At 41.4% G+C, this 26,191-nt stretch overlaps 1 protein-coding gene across 1 annotated transcript in view; it reads left to right on the forward strand.

Moving 5' to 3' along the window:
• Positions 1–26,138, forward strand: part of acsl3a (acyl-CoA synthetase long chain family member 3a) — a 33,550-nt gene extending 7,412 nt beyond the window's left edge. The window contains 12 exon segments of the mRNA XM_061783216.1: positions 4,330–4,439; positions 4,682–4,820; positions 9,645–9,795; positions 11,003–11,126; positions 12,473–12,544; positions 13,533–13,672; positions 16,321–16,493; positions 17,044–17,118; positions 17,872–18,063; positions 19,617–19,731; positions 24,357–24,514; positions 24,592–26,138. Of these exon segments, the coding sequence (XP_061639200.1) occupies positions 4,330–4,439; positions 4,682–4,820; positions 9,645–9,795; positions 11,003–11,126; positions 12,473–12,544; positions 13,533–13,672; positions 16,321–16,493; positions 17,044–17,118; positions 17,872–18,063; positions 19,617–19,731; positions 24,357–24,514; positions 24,592–24,749 (1,607 nt within the window). The 3' untranslated portion in view covers positions 24,750–26,138.
• Positions 26,139–26,191: the final 53 nt, after the last annotated feature.

A 26,191-nucleotide genomic window follows, 5' to 3' on the forward strand; every position in this document is an offset into this window, starting at 1 on the left:
TTATACCATCCGTTCTGTATTAGACATGCATAATAAGAATAATAGGTAATGAAATGTGTGAATTTTTAAACTTAAACTCCAGAAGAATGTTTTCAAAATATTTGTTTTTGCACTTTAAGGACTCGGCACTTCTTTACTCTTTAATATCTGATGAAAATAGTTTTTATTTATTTAAGTATTCCCAGCTGCACTTTTTAATTCTCTTGGAAGAATCCTTGATTTTTTTTCTGCGCCATTTAGTTTATGCTCCATTAAACTGTCACACTGAAAATATGCTGCATGCACAAGCCAGTAAAGCATCTTTAGAGAGCATCTTTTGCGCTTAGACACACAAACACTTCTACCCCAGTGGAAAGTGAACATGTTGAGAGGAGTTAAAGGTTGGCGAGGGGGTGAGTGAGGAAGAAACGGCAGGGAGGAAAGAGGGGCAAACAAGTGAAGGCTAATGGCGTCATAGTCAGTGTGAGTGAGTCTACGTGAGCATCTGATGTTGACAGAGCCACAGAGTCAGCCAAAGGCCCCCCAGTGAACTCATAGTGTGAGTGTGTGTGTTAGTGTGTTTCTGTGCGTGTGTGCTCTCGTCACGATATAGTGGAGTGTAGGTGATGAAAATCTGTTTATACTCTGGATTATTTTTTGAATTAATGAGTGTTTATACTCTGGATTATTTTATGAATTAATGACATTAGATTAAAATATCGCAGTTACAGCATCATTTACTCGGAATGTTGTTGGCATTCAGTAAAGCACACGCTGTATTTCTCTCAAGGCTAATATGTTGATAAAAAGAGACATTAACCTGCAACAAATTGAAAATAACCTCACAGTTAAAGGTCCCGTATTTTGGCGATTTAGACCTCCATATAGTGACTCTCTAACATGGACTTAATATAAAAGTGTAAATTTCATTTTTTTTTAAAAACATCTTGTTTTTGTCATACCAGTCTCCAGAAAAGGCCCCTCTTAACAGCTACTTCTGTTTGACCCAGTTTTGTATCCGCTTTGTAAATATGGCCATGTAGAAGACCCACTTGTGAGATGTTGACAGCGCTAGCTCGGGAGCGGAAAGGGAAGGCGGAGCTCTTCGCTATTGACGTAGATAAGCTCGAGAAATTCAGCCTCTCACCAGATAATATCTGGAACTCAGGAATGCGTAGACAATTTTAATTCATATTTCACGTTTACATGCTTACCATCGAGACAATATTACATACCAAATACTAGAAAAAGTTGGTTTGGCAAAAATGTCCCCTTGAAAACATGCCATTTCCAAGAAGAAAAAGTCCCATACAAGCAACTTTGCTTCTCAATCTCACGGCTGGACGTGTCATGGTCTCATACACAGTGTCGCAGAGCAGGAAATATTGTTGCTCCATGACGCAAGACTGTGATCTCACCAAGTTTGGCTGTCCCTTAAATCTCAGCGCACATATACAGCGTCTGTCTGTCTCTCTCTCTCTCACTGTTGTCCCTATAAATACTGTATATCCTTTTCAATTGGCGTGTCACTAGGTTTTATGGATAAGGGGGCTTAGCACCCAGGAGACGCAGAGGATGTGAGTGAATGTAGCGTATGAGCACAGATTTTCACAAACAGCAAACGAAGACTCAGCAATTGCTTTTCAATGTTTTTGTTTTAAAACCAATACTAAGTAAAAGTTTAAAGTCACTGTTAGATTTGTAGTTACAGTATTTCAGTCTATTTTTTAATACAGTACACAAACACAGGAAGTATGTTTATAGCATTAACCACAAAAAAAGAAAGATATATTTTCACATTGTGACAAATATTACTTAATTACTTTTAAATTAAATAATAAAATAATAATTAAGTAGTCTTGAAAATATCTGGGACATGTTAATTTGGCTTGTGTTTATCTCTTGGCTCACCACTTTCTATTACTCGCCTAAAAAAAATAGTGAAGTTAAAGAAGTCTTATACGATGCATCTTGACTGAAATGTTTGAGATTTCATATTCGTATTGGGTTCCATTGGCTTTATTCTGTGAAATCCTGTAGATTCACATTTCCAGTAGATGTCGCTCCCTTGTTCTGCTCTGTACTAAACTGTCCTAATTCCTACAGTTCAATATGGGTGGAGGAGTTAGTAGTTGTAGTTGTAGTAGTAGTAGCGCGGCACGGCCTGCAACTGGTTAGCACATCTGCCTCACATTTCTGAGGACCGCGGTTCAAATCCCGGCCCGCCTGTGGGGAGTTTGGTTGTTCTCCCCGCGCCTGCGTGGGTTTTCTCCGAGTACTCCGGTTTCCTCCCACATCCCAAACACATGCATGGTAGGTTAATTGAAGACTCGAAATTGCCCGTAGGTGTGAATGTGAGTGAATGTTTGTTTATATGTGCCCTCCAATTGGCTGGCAACCAGTTCAGGCTGTACCTAGCCTCTCGCTCGAAGATAGCTGGGATAGGCTCCAGCATGCCCATGACCCTCGTGAGGATAAGCGGTACAGAAAATGAAGGGATATTATTATTAGTAGTAGTATTAATATGTGTGGATCTCAAGGATGTCACTCCGTTGTTACTCTCTGTATTCAACTGTCCTAATTCCTACAGTTCGATATAGGTGGAGGAGTGATTATTATTGTTGTTATTTTTTATTGATTGATTTATTAAACATATAAATGTGAAAGAAGACATTATAATGGAAAGTAAAAGAAAAAAAATAACAAAAGATCAATAGTCACTGTTAAGAACAGATTACATATTCAAAGGCAGTATGAAGAAGTAGGAAACGTATCAATTCCTAACCCCTTGAGTAATAAAAACTTTTATTTATGTCAGATTGACACGGATAATCCTGTGACTGATAATCATATGGTTATGATCATCAAATACAAGCATACAGTCCTGCTCACCATTATTGGCACCTCTTCATTTTTTGCATCGCCAGTATAATCAGAAATAAATGGAAATATACCAAAATATTATCAAGATGGTCTTTTAACTGGAGGTCCAAAGTAATTTTTAATATTTTTTAAAATTATTTTATTGCTGGGGTGGGGGGAGGGGGGGGGGCAATCCCAAGAAGTCTTTTTGGTGGTTTATCCCTGCTTATTCAATAATTTTTAGTGTGAGAAAAAGAAAATGTAAAAAAAATTAGAAAATTAAACTACAAAAATAATTTTATTTTAGGGGGGCTTAATAGGCCTAATGACACCACTGGGCTAATTGGAGTGTTGCCACACTTCTAAAATCTTCCATAATAAAACAAAAAAATTATTACGAAACTACATGACCTGTCCTACTGCCCATACTGCTCTTCTGGAATAATGTTCCATTTGCGCTATTTAAGTGAAGTTTTTAGGGCAAGTGACCCTTGACTTTTGAAACATCACTTTAATTTTGACACGTCGACCTGGAGAACCCCTCGCAATTTTGGCCATTACCAGCTTATTGGCGGATTATTTTATTTTATTTATTTATTTATTTTTTTATTACTGAAACTAAGCCAATCGAGGAGGTTGATACAGTATGTTGAGAAATAATGAAGTTATGTAGTTATAGTTGCAGTTCTAATTTAAAAACTTTGTGTCAATTTATGCTGATTAGGACCTTTAAGTGACCATCTTCATGAGAAATAAGTTCAAAATCTAATTCAGCATGGCCAACTACATTCGTGTGTGAATTTTTGCAGAGATGTTGGGAAATAATGAAGTTGTACTCTCTTACTCTAACTTGAAGGTGTTTTTTTGGAGCAGATTTTCAATAGGCTTTCTCACACAAAAAAAACAACACAATTTCTCATCTGATTTTCAAAATTCTTGGTGCATTGTACTCAGGTTGAAGTAGCTATTCCAACCATCCATCCATCCATTTTCTGAGCCGCTTCTCCTCACTAGGGGACCCTGAACTGGTTGCCAGCCAATCGCAGGGCACATAGAAACAAACAACCATTCGCAGTCACAGTCATGCCTACGGGTAATTTAGAGTCTCCAATTAATGCATGTTTTTGGGATGTGGGAGGAAACCGGAGTGCCCGGTGAAAACCCACGCAGGCACGGGGAGAACATGCAAACTCCACACAGGCGGGGCCGGGGATTGAACCCGGGTCCTCAGAACTGTGAGGCTGACGCTCTAACCAGTCGTCCACCGTGCCGCCCTATTCCAACCAGACTCAGCATTTTAAAATATTTTTGGGGAAATCTTGTCTCGTTGCTTATTAAACTTCTGAAATTGAATAAGGGACACTGTTACACTATATGATGCAGTAGTTTATTGATCGATTCTAAACCACTCAATTTAGTAAAATAATGAAATATCTATGAGGAGGAGAGAGAAATGATTCATTGTGTTATTCTTAATCTATGTTGCAGTGGCTACTTTCTATTCGACACTGGGGGGTCCAGCCATTGCTCATGGATTGAATGAGACAGACGTTACGCACATTATTAGCAGCCGGGAGCTCCTGGAGACCAGACTCAAGGTTAGAAAACAGTACCAACATCACTCATTCAGGTAATGCATGGTAGTTTCATGCAGGACACAAAATGCTCCCAAAGAAATTTAAACGTAATGTTAAGTTATACTTCTTACTTCGTACTGTGTATATTCCTTTTACAACAAAAATAATTATCTCATTTATCTGGATATTACATAAACATCTCATTATTTTTCTCTGAACAATATATACTGTACAATACATATAACCATACCCATTTGTGTTAGGCTATTCTAGCTAAAGTTCCAAAGCTGCAGTGCATCATAGTGGTGGACAACACTCCAACCTCATGGCCAGGCTTTCCCAGTGGCATTAGTATCCACAACATGGCCGAGGTGCAGATGCTGGGCATCAGACCAAAAAATGGTAAGTATTCAGTTTGAACTTTTTGGTTGTGGTACAATATCTCGAATCGGGTCAAACACTGGCCTCCTCTGAACTCTTATTATTTTCATTGCTTTACACTAATCCTGGATCCAGTTCCCGTGACAAGACTGAGTTTGCAGTCGGCGCAAAGACCAATTGTCTTAAACCCCGTAAATAGCACTTCAGGAGTACAATGCCTCGTCATACCACAAGTCTATTTAGTAAAGTAATCTAGTTGTGGTTCCAGATATCCCTCCCACATCTTTGCAGTCTTACTTAGAATCAGAATCATCTTTATTTGCCAATTATGTCCAAAAAACACACAAGGAATTTGTCTCCGGTAGTTGGAGCCACTCTTGGAGTTGCAGTCGGAGTTTGTCCTTTTTTGTAGCAGCACCAAACTTGACTGTGATGGAGGAACACAGGACTGATTTGATGACCGCTGTGTAGAACTGCCTCAGCAGCTCCTGTGGCAGGCCATGCTTTCTCAGAAGCCGGATGAAGTACATCCTCTGCTGGGCCTTTTTGAAGATTGCGTTTATGTTGATCGCCCACTTCAGGTTCTGAGAGACTATAATTACCAGGAACTTGAAGGTCTCGACGCTTGACACAAGGCAGCTGGACAGCGCGGGGGCGGCTCTGGCGAAGGATGCCTCCTGAAGTCCACGAGCATCTCTACAGTCTTGAGCATGTTCAGCTCCAAGTTGTGTCGGCCGCACCACAGCTCCAGCCGCACCACTTCCTGTCTATATGCAGACTCGTCACCGTCTTTGATGGGGCCAATGACAGTAGTGTCATCTGCAAACTTCAGGAGTTTGACAGCCGGGTGCGTTGAGGTGCAGTCGTTCGTGTAGAGAGAAGAGCAGCGGAGAGAGGACACAACCTTGGAGTGCCCCAGTGCTGATGCTGCGTGTGGATGAGGTGGTCTCCCCCAGCCTCACCTGCTGTGTCCTGCCTGTCAGAAAGTTCTAAATCCACTGGCAGGCGATACGCTGAGTTGGGGAAGCTTGGAGGAAAGGAGTTCAGGGATGATGGTGTTGAATGCTGAACTGAAGTCCACGAACAGGATCCTCGCCTAGGTCCCTGCACTGTCGAGGTGTTCTAGGATGAAGTGCAGTCCCATGTTGACTGCATCATCCGCAGACCTGTTCGCTCGGTAGGCAAACTGTAGGGGGTCCAGCAGGGGACCTGTGATGCTCTTGAGGTGGTCCAGCACGAGACGTTCAAAGGACTTCATGACCACAGATGTCAAGGCGACAGGCCTGTCGTCATTTAGACCCGAGATTGTAGGTTTCTTGGGGATTGGAATGATGGTGGAGCTTTTGAAACAGGATGCTATTATTGGACCTTCCTTACTTTTGTAGTTGCTTAGAATACTTTTCTCAGTGTTTGCTTTCAAAGTGCTAATATGGATTCCAGGTATTTCTTTATTACTGATGCTCACTGTAGACACACTTTATTGTTCCGTTTACAGCAGGTCTAGTCAAAGTGGGAATTAATCTTGGGATGGATTGGTGTCTGTCCCAGTTGGTCATGTGAATTAGGAAGTGTACACATCTGTGTCAGATTAAGGGAGATATGGATGGCTAAGGAAATACTCCTTTTTTTCCTTTTCTTGTAGACATTCCATTGGATTTGTACTTTTATGCTGTGTAGGATAGAAAAGAGGAGATAGTGTCAGTTAATGTGGCTAGAGCACAGGATTGGAGGGCAGTTATGTTGACACTCTGGACTGTTCACTTCACGACATCAGTTTGTGACATCATCTTTTTTATGGCTAGCTATGTATTATTTTGATTTGTGTATCAAACTGCAACAATATTGCCAAGATAAGTGTCTGGAAGGATCACACAAGAATCATGGGAATTGCTGGCTTTGCTTTCCACCATTAGTTCCTTTTTGATTATTGAATCCATCCTATCATGTTTCACGAAAAGTAAACAGGATTAAACAAATTCCAGTTTTTATCTTCTTTAGTTAAATTAAGTACTCAAAATTCATCCATCCATCCATTTTCTTCCGCTTATCCGAGGTCAGGTCACGGGGGCAGTAGCTTTAGCAGGGAAGCTCAGACTTCCCTCTCTCCAACCACTTCATCCAGCTCTTCCGGGGATATCCCGAGGCGTTCCCAGGCCAGCCGGGAGACATAGTCTCTCCTGCGCCCAGGAGGCATCCTAATCAGATGCCAGAGCCACCTCATCTGGCTCCTCTCAATGCAGACGAGCAGCTGCTGTACTCTGAGCCCCTCCCAGAAGACTGAGCTTCTACCCTATCTCTAAGGGAGAGCCCGGACACCCAGCGGACGAAATTCATTTTGGCCGCTTGTATCTGGGAATTTGTTTTTTCGGTCATGACCCACAGCTCGTGACCATAGGTGAGGGTAGGAACGTAGATCGTCCGGTAAATTGAGAGCTTTGCCTTTCGGCTTAGATCCTTCTTCACCACAACGGACCAATACAAAGTCTGCATCACTGCAGACGCTGCACCAATCCGCCTGTCGATCTCCAGTTCTATTCTTCCCTCACTCGTGAACAAGACCCCAAGATACTTGAACTCCTCCACTTGGGGCAGGATCTCATGCCTGAGTCGTAGAGGGCACTCCACCCTTTTCTGACAGAGGACCATGGTCTCAGATTTGGAGGTGCTGATTTTCATCCCAACTGCTTCACACTCGGCTGCGAACCGGTCCAGTGAGAGTTGGAGATCACGGCTTGATGAAGCTAACAGAACTATATCGTCTGCAAAAAGTAGAGATGAAATACTGAAGCCACCAAACCCTCTACGCCTCGGCTGCACCTAGAAATTCAGTCCATAAAAGTTATGAACAGAATCAGTAACAAAGGGCAGTCTTGGCAGAATCCCAACCCTCGCCGGAAATAAATATGACTTACTGGCGGCAACGTGAACCAAACACTGACACCAGTCGTGTAGGAACCGAACAGCCCGTATCAGTGGCTTTGGTACCCCATATTCCCGAAGCACCCCCCACAGTATTCTCCCCACCTACGTCTTGAGTCGAGGTGAGCAGCGCCTCATCCCCACTATACAGTCTTGATGGTGCACTGCTTTCCTCTCCTGAGACGCCGGATGATCGACCAGAATTTCCTCGAAGGCGTCAGGAAGTCTTTCTGCATGGCCTCACCAAACTCCTCCCACGCTCGAGTTTTTGCCTCAACGACCACCAAAGCTGTATTCCGCTTGGCCAGCCGGTACCCATCAGCTGCCTCAGGAGTCCCACAGGCCAAAAAGGCCCAATAGGACTCCTTCTTCAGCTTGGTGGCATCCCTCAGCGCTGGTGTCCACCAACAGGTTCGGGGGTTGCCGCCACGACAGGCACCAACCACTTTACAGCCACAGCTCTGGTCATCCGCCTCAGCAATGGAGGTGCGGAACATGGTCCACTCGGACTCAATGTCCCCGCCTCCCCCGGACCGTGGGTGAAGTTCTGCCGGAGGTGGGAGTTGAAACTCATTCTGATTGGGGATTCTGCCAGAGGTTCCCAGCAGACCCTCACAATATGTTTGGGCCTGCCAGGTAGGACCGGGATCTTCCCCCACCGTTGGAGCCAACTCACCACCAGGTGGTGATCAGTTGACAGCTCCGCCCCTCTCTATCAGAGTGTCCAGAACATGCGGCCGCAAGTCTGATAACACGACAACAAAGTTGATCATCGAACTGTGGCCTAGGGTGTCCTGGTGCCAAGTGCACGTGTGGACACCCTTATGCTTGAACATGATGTTCGTTATGGACAATCCGTGCTGAGCACAGAAGTCCAATAACAGAACACTCGGGTTCTGATCGGGGGGGGGGCATTCCTCCAAATCACGCTCATCCAAGTCTCACTGTCATTGCCCACGTGAGCATTGAAGTCCCCCAGCAGGACAATGGAGTCCCCAGCAGTGTCCTAATTCAGAGGCGCAGAGCCTCTAAATTGGTGCAGAACCCACACCTGCTCGGCGCCTCTCACCATGGGCAACTCCAGACTGGAAGAGAGTCCAACCCCTCTCAAGAGGACTGGTACCAGAGCCCAAGCCTTGTGTGGAAGCAAGCCCGACTATATCTAATCACAATTTCTCGACCTCGCACACCAGCTCAGGCTCCTTCCCTGCCAGAGAGGTGACGTTCCAAGTACCTTGAGCGAGCTTCTGTAGCCGAGGATCAGATCGCCTTCTGTCACCGCCCAGCTCACAATGCACCCAACCCCGCTGGCCCCTCCCTCAGGTGGTGAGCCCATGGGAAGGAGGACCCATGTTACCCTTTCGGGCTGTTCCCGGCCAGGTCCCATGGGTGCAGGCCCGGCCACCAGCTGGTCGCCTTCGAGCCCCACCTCTGAGTCCATTGTTTGTCGTCATCATAAGGGGTCTTTGAGCCGTGCTTTGTCTGGTCCCTCAACCAGGACCTGTTTGTCATGGGTGACCCTGCCAGGGGCATAAAGCCCCAGACAACTTAGCTCCTAGGATCATTGGGACAGACACACCCTCCAGCACGATAAGGTGACGGCTCAAGGAGGGGGAACTCAAAATCAAGAAAATCTAAAACTGATATAGTATTTTGGATTGGTTTTGGAACATTTACTATGTAATTTTTTTTTCAACTGAATGTAAGGATCTAAATTGAATGCTAAATTACTGAAACTGATCGCACCTTCTTTTACATACTTAAGTGTTTACCACAGTGTCAAAACAGCGAAATAATAAATAATCTCCTCATGATGTGCTCATGCATACATGGAGTGCACACCAGTGTTACTACTTTGAGAGTTTTCTTAATGTATCTCTTACCATTCCTTTGAATGTTCTGTTTATGTTTCTATTTTTAATACAGAAATTTCTGAGCAAAATCAGCCTCTAGCTTCTGACATTGCAGTCATCATGTATACAAGTGGATCCACAGGTACTCCCAAAGGTGCCCTGATCTCTCATAGCAACATTATCGCTGCCTTCACAGGAGTGGCCGAACGGATACCTAACTTGAGGTGAACAGTTTAATGTACCGTTGTGTTTGTGTGTCAATACTCTCTCAGTGCTATTGCCTATGACTATTAGTTAGACTAATATTTAATTAGTCCTCCCTTGCTTGCGATTTCTGATACCTTGTCCTCTATTGTTTGACTGGGGACATTCTCAAAATACAGTGTCCTCCAAACGTATTGGAACAGTGAGGCCAATTCCTTAATTTTTTTAACATTAAAAGATATAGGAGAGATTGACATTTAAGCTTATATTTCCAGGTGTTTTGGTCTGATACATAACCCTTTTAAACCCACTGATTTTTTTGGTTTCCCTAATATCAGAACATGTGACTAACATGTCTGTTTTGTGTGTCCCATTATATTGACTAAAGAGCACTGAATGTCTCAGCTTGGTTTCAGATTAGGGTTTTGCATGGCTACATTTACAGTAATAGGTGTAACCACCATTAAAATATAGATAGCTGTTAATCGGTGGAAAAACAAGCATTTGTGAAGCTGAAAACCAATCAGAGCAATTGTACAAATGCAGCCATAGCCAGTATAACCATGGTGTTCATATCCTGAAGAAGAAAAAACATGTCAAACAGACCAAGAAACACAAGAGCAGTTGACAACAGAGACATTTTAATGGTTGTAAAGAAAGATCCTAAAACAACTATACAGAGACATTTTAATAGTTGTAAAGGAAAAACCCTAAAACAACTGTTGCTGCAGTCAAAAGGTGAAAAAGCATCACATAATACCCCCAAGCCTGAAGACAGAAACAAGAGGCAAAATGTGGCGGTGCCCTACGTGACTGGTTTGTCAAAAAAACTTGAAGGATTTCCAAACATATCCAAACATGATATATAATACATATATATAATATTATATATAATATAATACATGATAAATACATTTCAAACCCATCAACACCCACAGACAAAAATCTTTTGTCTATTTTAATTCTGTTCCAACTGTTTTGATCACCTAACAATGTGGTTGGTGTTTTGTTATAAAAAAATGCTAACTTGTAAGATGTGTATCAGATCCAGATGTAAATACCTGGAAATAAAAGCTGAAATGTTGATCTCTTGCCCCCTACTTAGCTTAAGATGTCAAACCCAAAGCATTTCAGTCAACAGAAGATGTCAACGCCTCGCTGTTCCAATACCTTTTTGGGGATGGTATTAAACTGAACAACGTGAGCTAAATATTGGTCTGTTTACAGTGAGAAAGACACTTACGTTGGCTACCTTCCCCTGGCCCATGTACTGGAGCTGAGTGCTGAGCTTGTGTGCATTTCTCACGGTTGTAGGATTGGCTATTCTTCACCTCAAACTCTCTCTGACCAGGTATGGTCACGTGTCATGTATTTGATCATTGACTTTTGAGTATCATTAAGCAAATAAAAAAAGAAATGTTAATTTATAAAGGATTATGTTTTATGCGTATGAGAACTGCCAACTCGTCATGAAAGATCAGCTACGTTTCAAAAGATGTAGTCTACACAAAATAGACAAAAAGTATTTAGATACCTGGGCACAATACTATAGAAGAACAAATAGTTTCCATTTTAAAACAAAAACTTTGTAGATACAGTAATTTTGTGTGTGGCTGTGGGAATTTTCTCCAGTCCATCAGAAGATCATTGGTGAAGTCAGGGTCATAAAAAGGGCCCGGCTCACAATTTAGTTCATCCCACTGGTGTTTCATCTTTGAGGGCTCTTCCATAACAAGCTCATTCAACTATGACCTTACTTTGATCAGTCCCCACAAAGTATGAAGCATAATTGTCCAAAACGTTATTTTTTAAGATGAAGAATAAAAAATTTGGGTGAACTAAAGGGTGTATAGCTTAACCGCTCAATGTAACTACCAGATTTGAGGGGTTTGTCATGAGAATTATCTCCATATATACATTCCTAGTCAAAGGTTTTACAACACCCCTTTTCCTTTTTTTTTTTTTAATTTTTTTGGGGGGGAAAGTCGAGCAGCTTAAGTCCAATGGATAGCTTTAAATTGGTAAGAAGTTGTGAACTGTCAGAATTAGAAGAAGGGGGTTAAGGGGGACGGTAATGGTTACCCCAAAATAATTGTACATTTCAGAATTGTACGAAAAGGTCGTCTCCAGACTTGACTCCCCATCCAGCTAACTTGGGATAAACTGGGCAAAAGTGTGAAAGCAAAGCAAACTACAAGTGCCTCACATTTCTGAGAACTTTGCAACAAAGTTGGTAGGAACTTTCTGAAGAATATTTGATTTGCATTGTAGAGTGAATGCCACGAGTGTGTTCAGCTTTTGTATCTTTCTGAGGTGTCTATTTTAATGAGTCAAAGGTTTAGAATACATTTTTGTTGATGGATTCAATTTCTTTCGTAACGTGTACTGTTGTTATATTGTTTTATTTCAGAGTACAATGAGACATTGAACTCTGCGAATTTCTTTTTCTTCTTTTTGAAAAATTGGGGCGTTCTAAAACGTTTGACAGGTAGGGTCAATGTGTACAATGTGAAAGACCGTCATAGCTGGCAGAAAATACAGCAGCATGACAGACCTTGGCAGGAATTTACTGTACATTTAAAAAAAATTTCAAGCACAAAATTGGCAGGCTATTATCACGCTGACATGTTCATGAATGTTACGAATTTTTAATGGATTTGTATGGTTTGTTTTTCTGTTTTTTCTTGCACTCATTAGTCAACTAAGATTAAGAAAGGCACCAAAGGAGATGTCAGTGTCCTGCAGCCCACTCTGATGGCAGCTGTCCCTGTAAGTATAGAACACCTTGTCTTATGCCATATAATGCTGGTCAAGCTGAAATATTTCCACATTCCCAGTCAAAACTTTTAAAAATGTTTGTGCGTGGTATAATCTCTTTATCAGTTGAAATTTATAGCAGATGCTTAAAAGCTAACAACTCTTAAGTACTGTAAGTGATATTTGGACCCATCTACAGTGATTAGGGGCCTCTTACTCTAAAATTCTCTGATTGCGAACTGAAAACTACCAGTGAAGCAGATGTTATACTGTATTGTTAGAAAATGATTTCAGTCGTAGGTCTTTAGTGTAGTCAGCATTGATTCAGTTCCCACTCAGTGACCGTGTGAATGGTTGTCTGTGTATGTCCTGTGATTGGATAAGCTATATAGAAAATGGATTTATGGATGATTGGTAGTTTCAATAGCATTTCTACACTAAGGCAAGTTTCAGGCGGTATCCTTTTCCCCAATGTATTCTCAGCACACTCATATGCACAAGAAACCTCCCAACCCCCCATCTCCCTGTGGTCGCAGAGCAAAGGGCAGTGGCCCCCAGTCTCTAGAACCATTCACAGCTGTGAACAGAACGTGAGAAAGCCCCATGTGGTCATCCCCATGAAATGCACTCTTGCACACACGCATCCTCACAAACACTCATCCGAAATTGTTTGCTGTTATATGACAACGGGCTGCTCCAGGAATCTTGTACAGACTTCCTCTCCCACTGCCATTGCTTTGCACGCAAACACAACATACACACTCATACGAAATTGTTTGCCGTGATATGACAACGAGCTGCTGAAGGAATCTTTTACAGACTTCCTCTCCCACTGCGATTGCTTTGCACGCAAACACAACACACATACCCATAAGGACCAGCTGTTTTGCCTTTTTGTCTGTGTCTTCGAAATCATTCTCACATTAACTCATGATTATAATCACTGATCACATCTCTGTTCTCCATGTCTAAACTCCATCCCTACACCACTTGACGACAGGAGATCATGGATCGCATTTATAAGAATGTGATGGCCAAGGTTGAGGAGATGAACTTTTTCCAGCAAACACTCTTCACTCTTGCCTACAACTATAAATTGGATCAGCTCAGCAAAGGTTACGGCACGCCTCTGTGTGACAAGTATGTATATGAGTTGCTTCAGAAGCATGGCTTTCTAATGACGAATATACTCACTGGTCACTTTATTTGATACACTTGCAGAATCTAATATAATACAATGAGAGCTACAGTTGAAACCAGAAGTTTACATACACGATATAAAAATACATATACACTTTCTTTTTCCTCTCACTGTCATGAAATGTTTTAGGTCAATTAGGATTACCAAAATTATTTCTACTTACTATATGCCAGAATAATCTTTGACAATTTTTCCATTACTTTGTTCAAAGTCAGACTTTTACAGATAGTGAGACTATGACTTTAAACAATTTGGGGAAACCCAGATGATGTCATGTCTTGTCATAGTTGTATTGACAACATTTGAGTTAATTAGTAACATAACCTGTGGATTTATTTAAAGGCACACCTGAAACACAGACTTATTTGTGTAACACCATGGGAAATTCAGAAATAATTAGTCAAGATATCAGGAAGAAATTGTGGACTTGCAGAAGTCTGGTTCATCCTTGGGTGCTATTTCCACCCAGCCTGAGGCTGCCACGTTTGTTAAAACAATTATACGCAAGTATAAACACCATGGGAATGTACAGCCAGGAAGAAAACGGGTTCTGTTTCCCAGAGATGAACGTGCTTTGGTCTGAAATGTGCATATTAACCCAAGAACAAAAACAAAAGACCTTGTGAAAAGGCTGGCTGAAGCTGGTAAGTGTGTCATTATCTACAGTGAAATGAGTACTGTACCGACATGGGCTGTAGGTCCAGGAAGAAGCCATTTATACAGTTACAATTTGAAAATAACACAGGGAAAAAGACCTTAATTTTTGGAGATATGTCCTGTGGTCTAACAAAAATCAAATTGAACTGTTTGCCCATAATGAGCATCGTTTCGTTTGGAGGGGAAAAGGGGAAGCTTGTAGGTCTCAGAACACCAGCCCAACTTTGAAATGCGTGGGTGGCAGTATCATATGCACTTGTCTAAATATCATGAGGTAAGAACATTATGTAGGAATACTTAAGCAACATCTCAAGACATTAGCCAGGAAGTTAAAGCAAATGAGCAATGATCTGATGCATGCTCCCAAACTGAATACAAAGTGGCTTAAGGATAACAAGGTCAAAGTTTTGGAGTGGCCATCACAAAGCCCTGATCAGAATCATTTTAAAAAATTCTTGGCAGACCTGTGTACTGTATATTGGCGTTTGGATAAAAAGTAATTTCTTTAAGAAATAAATTCGAAGCAGCGACGCCTGCGTTGCTTCCGGTTCAGCGTGACTTGATGCTTAGCGTTATAAATCAAGCTATTTTGTCTTGTAAAGGGCACCGCGTCACTTTTTATACGTATAGAATTTAGGAGAAAGCGACAACAAACCGTTTTTCAGTCTCATAATCTAAGGTTGCTACATTTTATGAAATACGAGTCCGAGATGACAGAGGTCTCCTTGTTCAACTCAAAACACAACAAAGAGTGGAATTTTATAGAATATTTAATGAAATCTACAAGGGATCTATAGGGAAACGCAAAAAGGCTAGCTACAGGAAGAAAATAACACTAATACTGGTGAAAGAAAGATAGGCGCAGAAAAAGAGAAATAGAACATCGTGTGTTGTTGCTCGGCCAAAAATTAGAGTGAATAGGTTGCAGCGTGTCGAACTATTACAAAGTTGGGATTTGTGGAGAGATAGTATTTTACCCCAAATTATAAAGCACTAATTTTGTACAGTATGGCAACCACTGCTGACTCACAAACGTAGATAAGCTGATCTTTGGGTGTGGTCTTTCTGCACATTTCACAGGAGGCGTTGAGGTTGGTTTGGGTGACGAAAAAGTTGCATAAAAATAAAAACAGGCGGAAAAAGGGAAAGGAGTTCTTCTTCACCCGTTTTGTGGGTGATTGGGACCGTTGGACTCTTTGATGACTGTAAACCAAGATTTCGAGGGGACCTGCTAATTCATTTAGGGTCCAGTAGGCGTCTTCGAGTGGTTGTCTCGAACAGCAAGGCCGCAGGGAAGAATGCATCTTATCAAGCTGTGGGGGAGGTTTTGGCAACTGGGTCAGAGTCAGTACACCTGAAAAGGCATGTGCGAGGAAGTTAGCCTATAAACTTGGCTTAGTTACACCAGTTCTGTGAGGAGGAATGGGCCAATTCCTGCCAACCTTTGTGAAAAGCTTGTGGAAGGATATCCAAAACGTTTGACCCAAGTCATGCGGTTTAAATGCAGATGGTACCAAATACTGATTAAATAAATATATGTTAAATTCAGACTTTGAAGTAAGTGTCCAAAAAAAATCCATCTAATTATTCAGGCATTGAGCAAATAGAAATAATTTTGCTAATCCTAATTGACCTAAAACAGGAAACGTTTAGTCTGATTTTACATCAGTGAGAGGAAAAAGTGTATTTTTATATACTGTATAAACACCTGGTTTAAACTCTGTCAAATATTCTGCCTTTACAGATACTAATGCTCACTTTTGACTGACACGTGCACTGCATCATACTAAGAGATGTAACCTTGCTGAGCTAAATGATAGCGACAACATATAAGAAACACCCCACTGCATTTCATTGCCAATGCTACATACTGATACTACATACTTTTAGTATATTTTAAAATCTATTTTTTTTCTATGTGCCCATTTAGATTGGTCTTCAGTAAAGTTTGTGCTCTTCTCGGAGGCCATTTACGAGTGTTATTTTCGGGTGGAGCCCCGCTCTCCACTGCCACCCAACGCTTTATGAATGTATGTTTCTGCTGCCCTGTGGGTCAGGGATACGGCCTGACAGAGACCTGTGGCGCTGGAACAGTTAGTGAGGGTAAGCAAAATTGAAAATGGATAGCTGTGAAGCTGATCATATCACAGGTAAACCATAAGAGAATAAAACAATTCACTGCAAATGCATATATTTCCGGGTTTATACGACATGATTACTAAATACATAATACATGTTTTGGAAGAAAGACTACATTGTAATTGAATGAAGGGAATGATGTTGAGGGATGAAAATCTACAACAGAAACAATTCTCCAAGTAATGGAAGACAAAACAAAAACAAAGGTAGTGAAACGGTGAACATTTTGTTCAGTGGCACAAAAGAAATTGCTTAAAACTGTCACCACATTTGAGTCATATCTTTTTGAATGTCTGTCCTTACCAATTTATTTTGAAATTGCGTGTTGAAATATGCCTAGCTTTTCCCAGATGGACAGTAATCATAAATCAGCCTGCAGCCCACTGGTTTGGACATTCCTCTGGGATGGGGCTACCATAAGGCCTAAGGGTCATGTAGCCATGGTATTAAATATTGTTGCTTGATGCGAGTGCACTTCCTGATTGTGTGTACGTGTGTGTATGCTATGTTTCAGTGTGGGATTACAGCTCTGGGCGAGTGGGAGGACCGCTAGTGTGCTGTGAGATCAAGCTGAAAGACTGGGTAGAGGGTGAGTGAGGCTGTGTGGGTCAGAAAATACCCCCCACCCACACAGACATACACAGTGTCGCTGTCCTTTCTTTCATCTCACTCGAAACAACACGCAAATTGTGGTCAGAAGTTACAAAACTGCCCACATGGCGATAAAGTGGAATCTCCCAGAGTCAAATGCCTTGCGGGTTATACAACTTGGAATTTGACCAAATAAAAAATAAAAAAATGCAGTCACACAAAAACTTCCAGGTTGAACTGAACTGATCGATTTCATTTCATGACAGCTGTTAAAATGTAAAATGTTGCAAAACACTGCCTGTGGACTTAAAGGTTTTATAATCACAACAATTTGAACAGATTATTTCAATTATAATTGCTTGAAAACAAAATTCTCAATAAGGGCAATATTAGGCCATCAGTGATGACTTCATTTTCCTACCCAGGATTACTGTACAACTTGCATTTTAGCTCCAAAAAAAAACATTTTCTCCCACTTTGCCAATCCCGGCATTATTCCAGCAGCCTATATAAAATGTGGGCTTCAAAGATAAATGGAATGTGACCTTGTAAGAAAACCGTAGAACCTTTTTTTCCACATTCTTGTGGAAATTGAACAGATTTTACATAGAGTATTATGATACTCTATGTAAAATCTGCTAAATATCGATAGTGAGTCTATGGCTCACTTTCTTTATGGTTAGGATTGTATCTATGTTGTCATTATGTATTTCTTTCACACACAAAAATAATTTTTACTTTGTGTTCTCAGCGGGCTACCTTCACACTGACAAGCCGCACCCACGAGGAGAGATTCTAATTGGTGGACCCAACGTAACTATGGGATATTACAAGAACCGTGCGGAAAATCAAAGTGATTTTTTTGTTGACGAGAGTGGTCAACGCTGGTTCTGCACTGGAGACATTGGGGAGTTTCATGAAGATGGATGCCTCAAGATCATTGGTGAGCTGAAGGGAGGGTAAGAGTGGAACTGGAAATTTTGAAGTTGTCTTCTTAAGTGGTAAATAGTCATTTCCTTTAGGGTTCTTTTGAAAAGCTCATTGTCAAGACAGGCAGACTAATAATAATGGTAATAATATAAATCTTCAGTATATATTATTATACTATCTCTCAAGAGACCCAAGGATGTTTGTATACAGCACCGCTGATATATAACAAATAACTTGCAATGTACTGTATATACATATATATATATATCAGCGGTTTCATTTTTGTCACATTTTTATGGTTCCCTCAGAGGGCCGTTATGACTGAACCCATGTATCCACATATTATTACATATACACAACAAATTGATGAGTAACTATTTTTTGAAATCAGAAGTCAATAATACATTGTTTTTCCAACTATAATCCAATTTATTTTAAAAGTCGGATTGGTAACAACAGTTTGCAATATCTCTTAAGCTATTAAAAGTGAAGAGTGTAGCATCCTACGGATGTAGCGTAAGCACGACACGAGGTTTCGCAAAACAGGGGGTTTATTCTTCAGCTTGACAACCCGTGAGAACTGGTCACAAACATAAAGCACATAAATACATGTTGCCCTTATGAAACAATAAAATAAACATTTTGAAAGAAAGTATTAAAACAAAAGATTAGTCTAATTTGTGCTTTTCTTTCTACTTTGTAGTCCATCCATCCATCCATCCATTTTCTGAGCCGCTTCTCCTCACTAGGGTCGCGGGCGTGCTGGAGCCTATCCCAGCTCTCATCGGGCAGGAGGCGGGGTACACCCTGAACTGGTTGCCAGCCAATCGCAGGGCACATAGAAACAAACAACCATTCGCGCTCACAGTCATGCCTACGGGCAATTTAGAGTCTCCAATTAATGCATGTTTTTGGGATGTGGGAGGAAACCGGAGTGCCCGGAGAAAACCCACGCAGGCACGGGGAGAACATGCAAACTCCACACAGGCGGGGCCGGGGATTGAACCCGGGTCCTCAGAACTGTGAGGCTGACGCTCTATAACCAGTCGGCCACCGTGCCGCTACTTTGTAGTCAATAGTTATTAATTCTTTGGCGTTATCTTAGTCGTATATATTCAATGCTGCGTAGGACTAAAAAAGTAGTCGTCTGAGTGTGTGCTGGCTGACGAATGCGCTCATATAATTGGCGTCGGGTGGAAGGAACCCTTCCGGTTAACAGTTGGTTCCTACTAATAATCACTACTAGATGGCGTAGAAGCAAAAGGGAATGACAAAACAAGTAAATCGAGAATCTAATGACAGACTGTAACACAGAGAATTTGCAATTTTAGTATTTCAGCAAGAAACATGAAGTTGACGCGCAGGACCTTCTTTAGCGGGCCACATAAAATGTGGTGGGGCGAATCTGGCCCCCAGGCCTTGAGTGTGACACCTGTGGTATCATTTAAGAAATGAAAATATTTATGTATCACTGGGTCAAAAAATAAGTAAAACGTGTTGCGAAGCGGTGACATATACGCCAGCGTCCTCACACATATGATGTTACTGTCTTTCCTGTAATTCCAGATCGTAAGAAAGACCTTGTGAAGCTACAAGGAGGAGAGTACGTCTCCCTGGGAAAGGTGGAAGCTGTATTGAAGAATTGCCCTCTGGTTGACAACATCTGTACCTATGCCAAAAGGTGAGCTGTGATGCATTGCTTGTACACCAACATAAATACTGTATTGTATTGTGGCAGCCACGCAAGTAGTATTTAGAAGTGCAGTATTGAGCCGTGCTTCTTCAGGATTTTTTCCTCTGCCACTTGGGCATTACAAAGACTTAATGGACACGTAATTAGGTACACTTGTACACTCTAATATGATGCAATAAATGACCTGTATCAGCAAATCTTGCTCAGTTTTGATTGACACTGTTAGAGGGGTATTGATTGGGGTTTTATTGTGGTTGTAAATTGCATTGGTGTTGAACTGCACTGCAATGTTTCTATGATGCAGTGCAGTTCTACTGTACACCACTGCAAAATAACAACAATCAAACCTACTGGGGCAAATGTGGGCACTGTGGATAAATTTTGTCTGTAGATATGTTTTGTGCATAGAACACAAGTCACAGTTCTATATCATACTTCCAGCTGTTTCTACAGTACAGTTCTATACCACCGCAAACTTCAAATGTTTGTACAAATAAAATAAATAAGTTAAATTAATACCTCTCTTACAGTGTCAATCCAGAGTTAGCATCATTTTAATTTCATTCATTATGTTACATGCATATTATTCAATTGTCAAGGTGGTCATAATGTTGTGACCTGTCAAGTGTATAGGTAAGAAGAAATCAATAAGTTGTGTTGAGTGGCAAAAGTGTCCCAAAGCAGTCCTATAGTCCAATCAATCTTCAAAGAGTTGCCCTTACGCAACGGCATAGACGTGTAACTGATGAATGCATTTTATTTAATGGCCTTTGCCGCAGTATTATTTAAATCTGAATCTGAACAACTTACATACGTACATACACATTTTCACTCCAGAGACCCAACTATTTGTATATAATCAGTTACAAAGTATGTTGCACGTAAAGTCAATAACTACTAAGTATTGTTGCCACACTCCAGGAGTGATGTGATGTTATTTTTTTTCTTCTCCCCCATTCGTTTGAGTGCCACCATAAGAGCCAAGGCATTGTACAAAAAGATAAAATGTTACCGCTCATATGAGTAAAGTTGTCCCCTTAATTTGTACCATTCAGCGACTAGCGAGTAGTAAGTAACCCACTAATTCCTTTGAACAATTCCCACAGCTCAATGAAATAAAAGGAGCATTGTGGTAAACGCAGGTATTGCTTGGCTTAAGTTCTACTTATATAAAGGGTGAATGAAAACTACTTCCTTTTTTTAAAATACTCATAAATCATTTACCTTTTGTATTTTTTTCCCAAGATTGTTGTGTTCTTTATAACAAATGGACAAAATTTGATATGGGGTCCAGGATTCGCTACCAGCTTTTCTCAAGCCGCCAAGGAACTGTGTCAATTGATTTCACCAGGATCTCTTGTGGCATAGAAGGCGTGACTTTTCGTATTTGCCCATCAAATTCCTCCGAAATCTTTGGTGTCGAGCAGAAGACTTTTTCCTTTAGCCAACCCTAAAGTAAAAAGTCACATAGTGTTAAGTTGAGACTCTTGGCTGGCCACTCATTCTGACCACGATATCTCCATTTATAAATGACAATTAAAAAATGAGGGTCCACATCTCGCATGAAAATCAAATCTTCAACATTCTCCCAAGCACTGATTTCATCTTACAGCATGGTAAGGTACCTATTAGCATTTTTTGTATTGCGAAGAATGAAGGGACCCACAAACTTGTCAATCAATCTACTTGAATCGAACCCATCCATTTTCAACACCGCTTATCCTGGTTAGGGTCACGGGACGCTGGAGCCTATCCCAGCTGACTTCGGGCGAAAGGTGGACTACACCCTGAACTGGTCACCAGTCAGTCGCAGGGCACATATAGACACGGACAACCATTCGCACTCACATTCACACCGTCACTGAGTGGGAACTGAACCCACGCTGCCTGCACCAAAGTCAGGCGAGTGTACCACTACACCATCAGTGACTTTGAATAGAACCTGTCTGACAAAATGAAGTCATCCAAAAGATCTTAAAAAGCTGCAACAACATGCCACGAGCCAAAGAATTTCAAGAACAGATGAGAAATAGTGTAATTGACATCTATTAGTCTGGAAAGGGTTACAAAGCTATTTCTAAAGCTTTAGGACTCCAGTGAACCACATTGAGAGCCATTATCCACAAATGGAGAAAACATGGAACAATGGTGATGGTGAACCTTCCCAGGAGTGGCCGGACTACAAAAATTACCCCAAAAGCACAGTAATGACTCATCTAGGAGGTCACAAAGAAAGCGTGGACACCATCTAAAGAACTGCAAGCCTTCCTTTCCTCAGTTAAGGTCAGTGTTCGTGACTCAACAATAAGGTAGAGACTTGGCAAAAAGGGCATCCATGGTAGAGTTCCAAGGCGAAAACCACTGCTGACCAAAAAGAACATAAAACGTTTCTGGCTGCATGGCTGGCCCTGCGGGTTGGGGGGGCGTCTGGCTCTCCTGGAGGTGGCGTGGCGTGTGGGGCGGTTGGCTGGGGGGGTGGCATTGGGTCCCTGCGGCCCCCGCTGGGTGGCTAGTTGTCGGGGCGCCTCGGTGTGGCCGGCAGACCGCCCTGGGTGCCTCGGTGTGGGACGTGTCCCGTCCGCCGGGCTGCTCTCGGGTGGACCCCTGGGCATGATCTCGCCCCTCAATTGATTGGGTGGGGTCCTCAGCCACCGCAGTGTGGCCACAGCATTTACAGGACACTTTTGTCATCTTTGTGCATGTAAAACGGTGTCAATTCACTTGCATGCATCTACAGGAACACACTCCTAGGACTCTTTCACTGAGTGTGGGGTCACGCAAATACTGCAACAAATAACTCAAGAATATGCAAATCGCTTATGTATCCCCTCACTTATACACCCGTCCTTTAGACTTTTATAATTTACATAATTAATGGCACCACACTTCAGTTGTACAGCCGGGTTCACGACCCTTGTCCTGCATGCTTCTTCTCCTGTCCTTGTCGTGTTCTATCTTGTCCTGTCCTTCCCTCACAGGGTGTAGCACAACAGCCCCATGCAACACTCATATTTAATGTTTCATTGTTGTAGATAATGTAATGATTTACTTCTCTCATCCTGTTTAGAATTTGTGCTTTGTCCTATCAGAATCAGAATCAGAATCAGAATCATCTTTATTTGCCAAGTATGTCCAAAACACACAAGGAATTTGTCTCCGGTAGTTGGAGCCGCTCTAGTACAACAGACAGTCAATTTACAGAACACTTTGGAGACATAAAGACGTTGACATAAAGACATTGACAAAAAACAACAACAAACAACAATTGTGCAAAAAGATGCAGAGTCCTCTAGCACTTAGAGCAGTTCGAATGGCTAATATCGCAATAGTCCGGTGCAATGACCATTGTGCAAAGGGCACTGAGACTTCAAGGAGTGTATGCGGTTTAAAGTGACGAGTAGTGCGATAATCTGGGACAATGGTTGTGCAAATGTTACAGATACTCCTCAATCAGTGTGCAAATGGAGCAGATGCTACTCTGGCATGAGTGGCCACTATATGCAAATAGTGCAGCACGGCGAGACAACTACAGTGAGTGCACGAGTAATACATAATTGGCCCCACAGAAATGTGACAACGAACTGAAGTCAAAAAAAAAAAAAAAATAAATAAAAAAAAAAAAAAATTGCCAGCTTGTTGTAATGGAATTGTAAGTTAGCTGTTTAAGAAGTTGATTGCAAGAGGGAAGAAGCTGTTGGAATGTCTACTAGTTCTAGTTTGCAATGATCGGTAGCGCCTACCTGAGGCAAGGAGCTGGAAGAGCCGGTGACCGGGGTGGGGAGGGTCCGAGAGGATTTTGCACGCCCTATGTCTTTGTTTCTCTCTCCCTGCTAGAAACTTCGTTCTGTTGGACTGTTCAAGTCTGATTCTCAATAAACCTCAATTACAATACCACAGCGGAAGCTTAAAAACTCCGTGACACAGTAAAACTGTTCCGGCATAAAAGGGATACAGATTTTCCATTCTGCTTGACCTAAAAGCCAAACAGGACAAAAAAAAACGTTTTCACACAGGGCCAGATAGCTAGTTTGAATATTTATTTTTCCTTGATTTAAAAAAAAAAAACATTAAAAAAAACATTTTAAAAGTGAATTCTATGTTTAATTGGGTTATATATACATTTGTTTGATGATCTTAAACATTAAAGTGGGGAAACAATGCAAAAACAAATGAATTTGAGAAGGGGCAAATATATTTCCTATATATGTATCCTAATGAGGACAAGCAGTATAAAATGGTCATTCCCAACCAGTGTACAGTAAGAGATCATCCGGTGTGCCGTGGAAATTATCCAGTTTCTCTTAACTTTTCATTTTTAGTCATTTACAACCATACATGTATTTTTACTCATCCAACAATGCCAGTGATGAATTAATTAAACGCTCTTTCAGTGGTAATTAAATTGTGTATCCACTTTTTATGAAATTCTGTACATATTGTTTGGTGGTGTGCAGTGAGATTGTTTCAAAAGAAAAAGGTGCTTGAGCGCAATAAAGGGTTGGAAACCCTTGTATAAACTAATGGCTGGAAGTAGAACGACCTCTGTCCATAACCCGATTAATGTCTGCATGTAAATGGATTGCATTTGTCTTTGACTTGTTCTGCTGCTGCAGTGACGAGACGTACGCTATCGCCTTTATGGTGCCAAATGAGAAGCAGCTGCAAGCTCTGGCTGATCAATATGGCATCAGTGGCTCAAGGGAGGAGCTTTGCAACAACAAGGTCATGGAAGAGCTGGTGCTCAAGGTCATCAATGAGGCCGCTATAGCAGGTAGGAAGACTCCTGACTCCTGAAAAGTTCATTTTCTCATGATGTGTGCTGTGTGCTGATCTATTGTCTTCCTTCAGCCCAACTGGAACGCTTTGAGATCCCCCGCAAGATCCATCTGAGTCCAGACATGTGGACTCCTGAGACAGGACTAGTAACTGACGCATTCAAGCTCAAACGAAAGGAGCTGGAAATCCATTACCGGAATGAGATTGCAAAGATGTACAATGGGAAATGATGACATGGACAATGACAGTCCACAAACAAAGCAGACATGTACAAAGTTCTCAAACTTGTGGGTTGTGTTTTCCCTTTGGACTGTTACCCAGCTCCACGTTGGTTGTTTCTACTTGAATTTGTAGCTGAACCAAAGTAGAATGATTGCATAGTACTGGATACGTGAAGTTTGCAGGAAGTGCAATCGATGTGTCTGCTGCTGCCTTTTCTTCTCTTGTCCATGTGTATGACCCCTGTCTCAAGTGGTTTATTGTTCCAGATGGAACTTATGAAACAGACTGCTGTGTTTAGCTGTTTTCTGTTCAACTTGCCTGAGTTCACAGCAAGAAGCTTTGGATTGCACTTGATTGCACACTGTTTACTTTCTTTGTTTACTTTTGTCGCAGAATTGTTTCTTTATTCGTAATCTTAAGGATAATTATACTTTTATCTGTCCTGCAGGTCAGGAGACACTTGGCTCTTTTGTTCTTTTGGCCTGAACATTGATTTGATATGTTGAAATTTGATTATTCTATTATTGTCAACCAGTATGGTATGTAGTATGTTAATTTCAAAATCACAGAATAATTTCACATTTTAATTGAGTATTTTGTCAACTTTTAATAGCACATTTTTATCTGTGTGTATGAAGTACCCAGATTTGCCCTGAATGGGATTATTTTAACGTTGGAAACGGACTGTTGTTTAGTTTGCGCAGCTGCTGTACAATAACACTGCGTACTTTCCAATGTGCTGAACACACACTCCAGAAATCATTTATTTATGTATTTTACAGTAGTCTGTAAAGCGTCATTTTGATGAACAGGGCAAACTTAAAAATGTCTGATCACTAAGCAAGAAAGGCAGTTGATTACAAAAAATGTTGAAACACCAATAACAAGCTAAGGACAGTTGAGACTTAAACTTAACCAGCACATGCAGGGAACATGATAGTTTCATTTTTGGGGGGTGTTTTCTTTGTGTGTCTGATCCAGGGTGAAATAAAATGAGTTAAGAAGACTACGCAGCACGATATGCCATTGTAAATGGAGACGGTGCCTTCTAGAATGATCTGTATTTTGTCATGTGGTGGAAAGTGAATTGGGACAAAATAAGCAATGATACACAACATAAGACTTAACTTGATTATTTAACTTTCCTGATTTTACACTTTGTAGCTTCTAGAGCCTTTCGAAGCTGGATTATAGCTCTTTCCTGTCATGTAAATGAACCGGGGGCGGGGGGAGTCACTGGAGAATATCATTTTTTTTGATGGAACCAGGCTGGGTACGCTGGCAGACGTCCACAGTCCAGAAGCATGTATCTTTGGTTCACTGAAGAAATTCAATTGTATTACGTGAGTTATTGCCTTGTGTTTCATTGAAAAGAATAAACACTGCGGTTTAATTGATTAATGCACTCACTGTAGTTTCTTTGGAATTGCATGGACATACAGTACATGAC

The sequence above is a fragment of the Phyllopteryx taeniolatus genome, chromosome 8 (assembly GCF_024500385.1).
Source record: "Phyllopteryx taeniolatus isolate TA_2022b chromosome 8, UOR_Ptae_1.2, whole genome shotgun sequence".
NCBI lineage: Eukaryota > Metazoa > Chordata > Actinopteri > Syngnathiformes > Syngnathidae > Phyllopteryx > Phyllopteryx taeniolatus.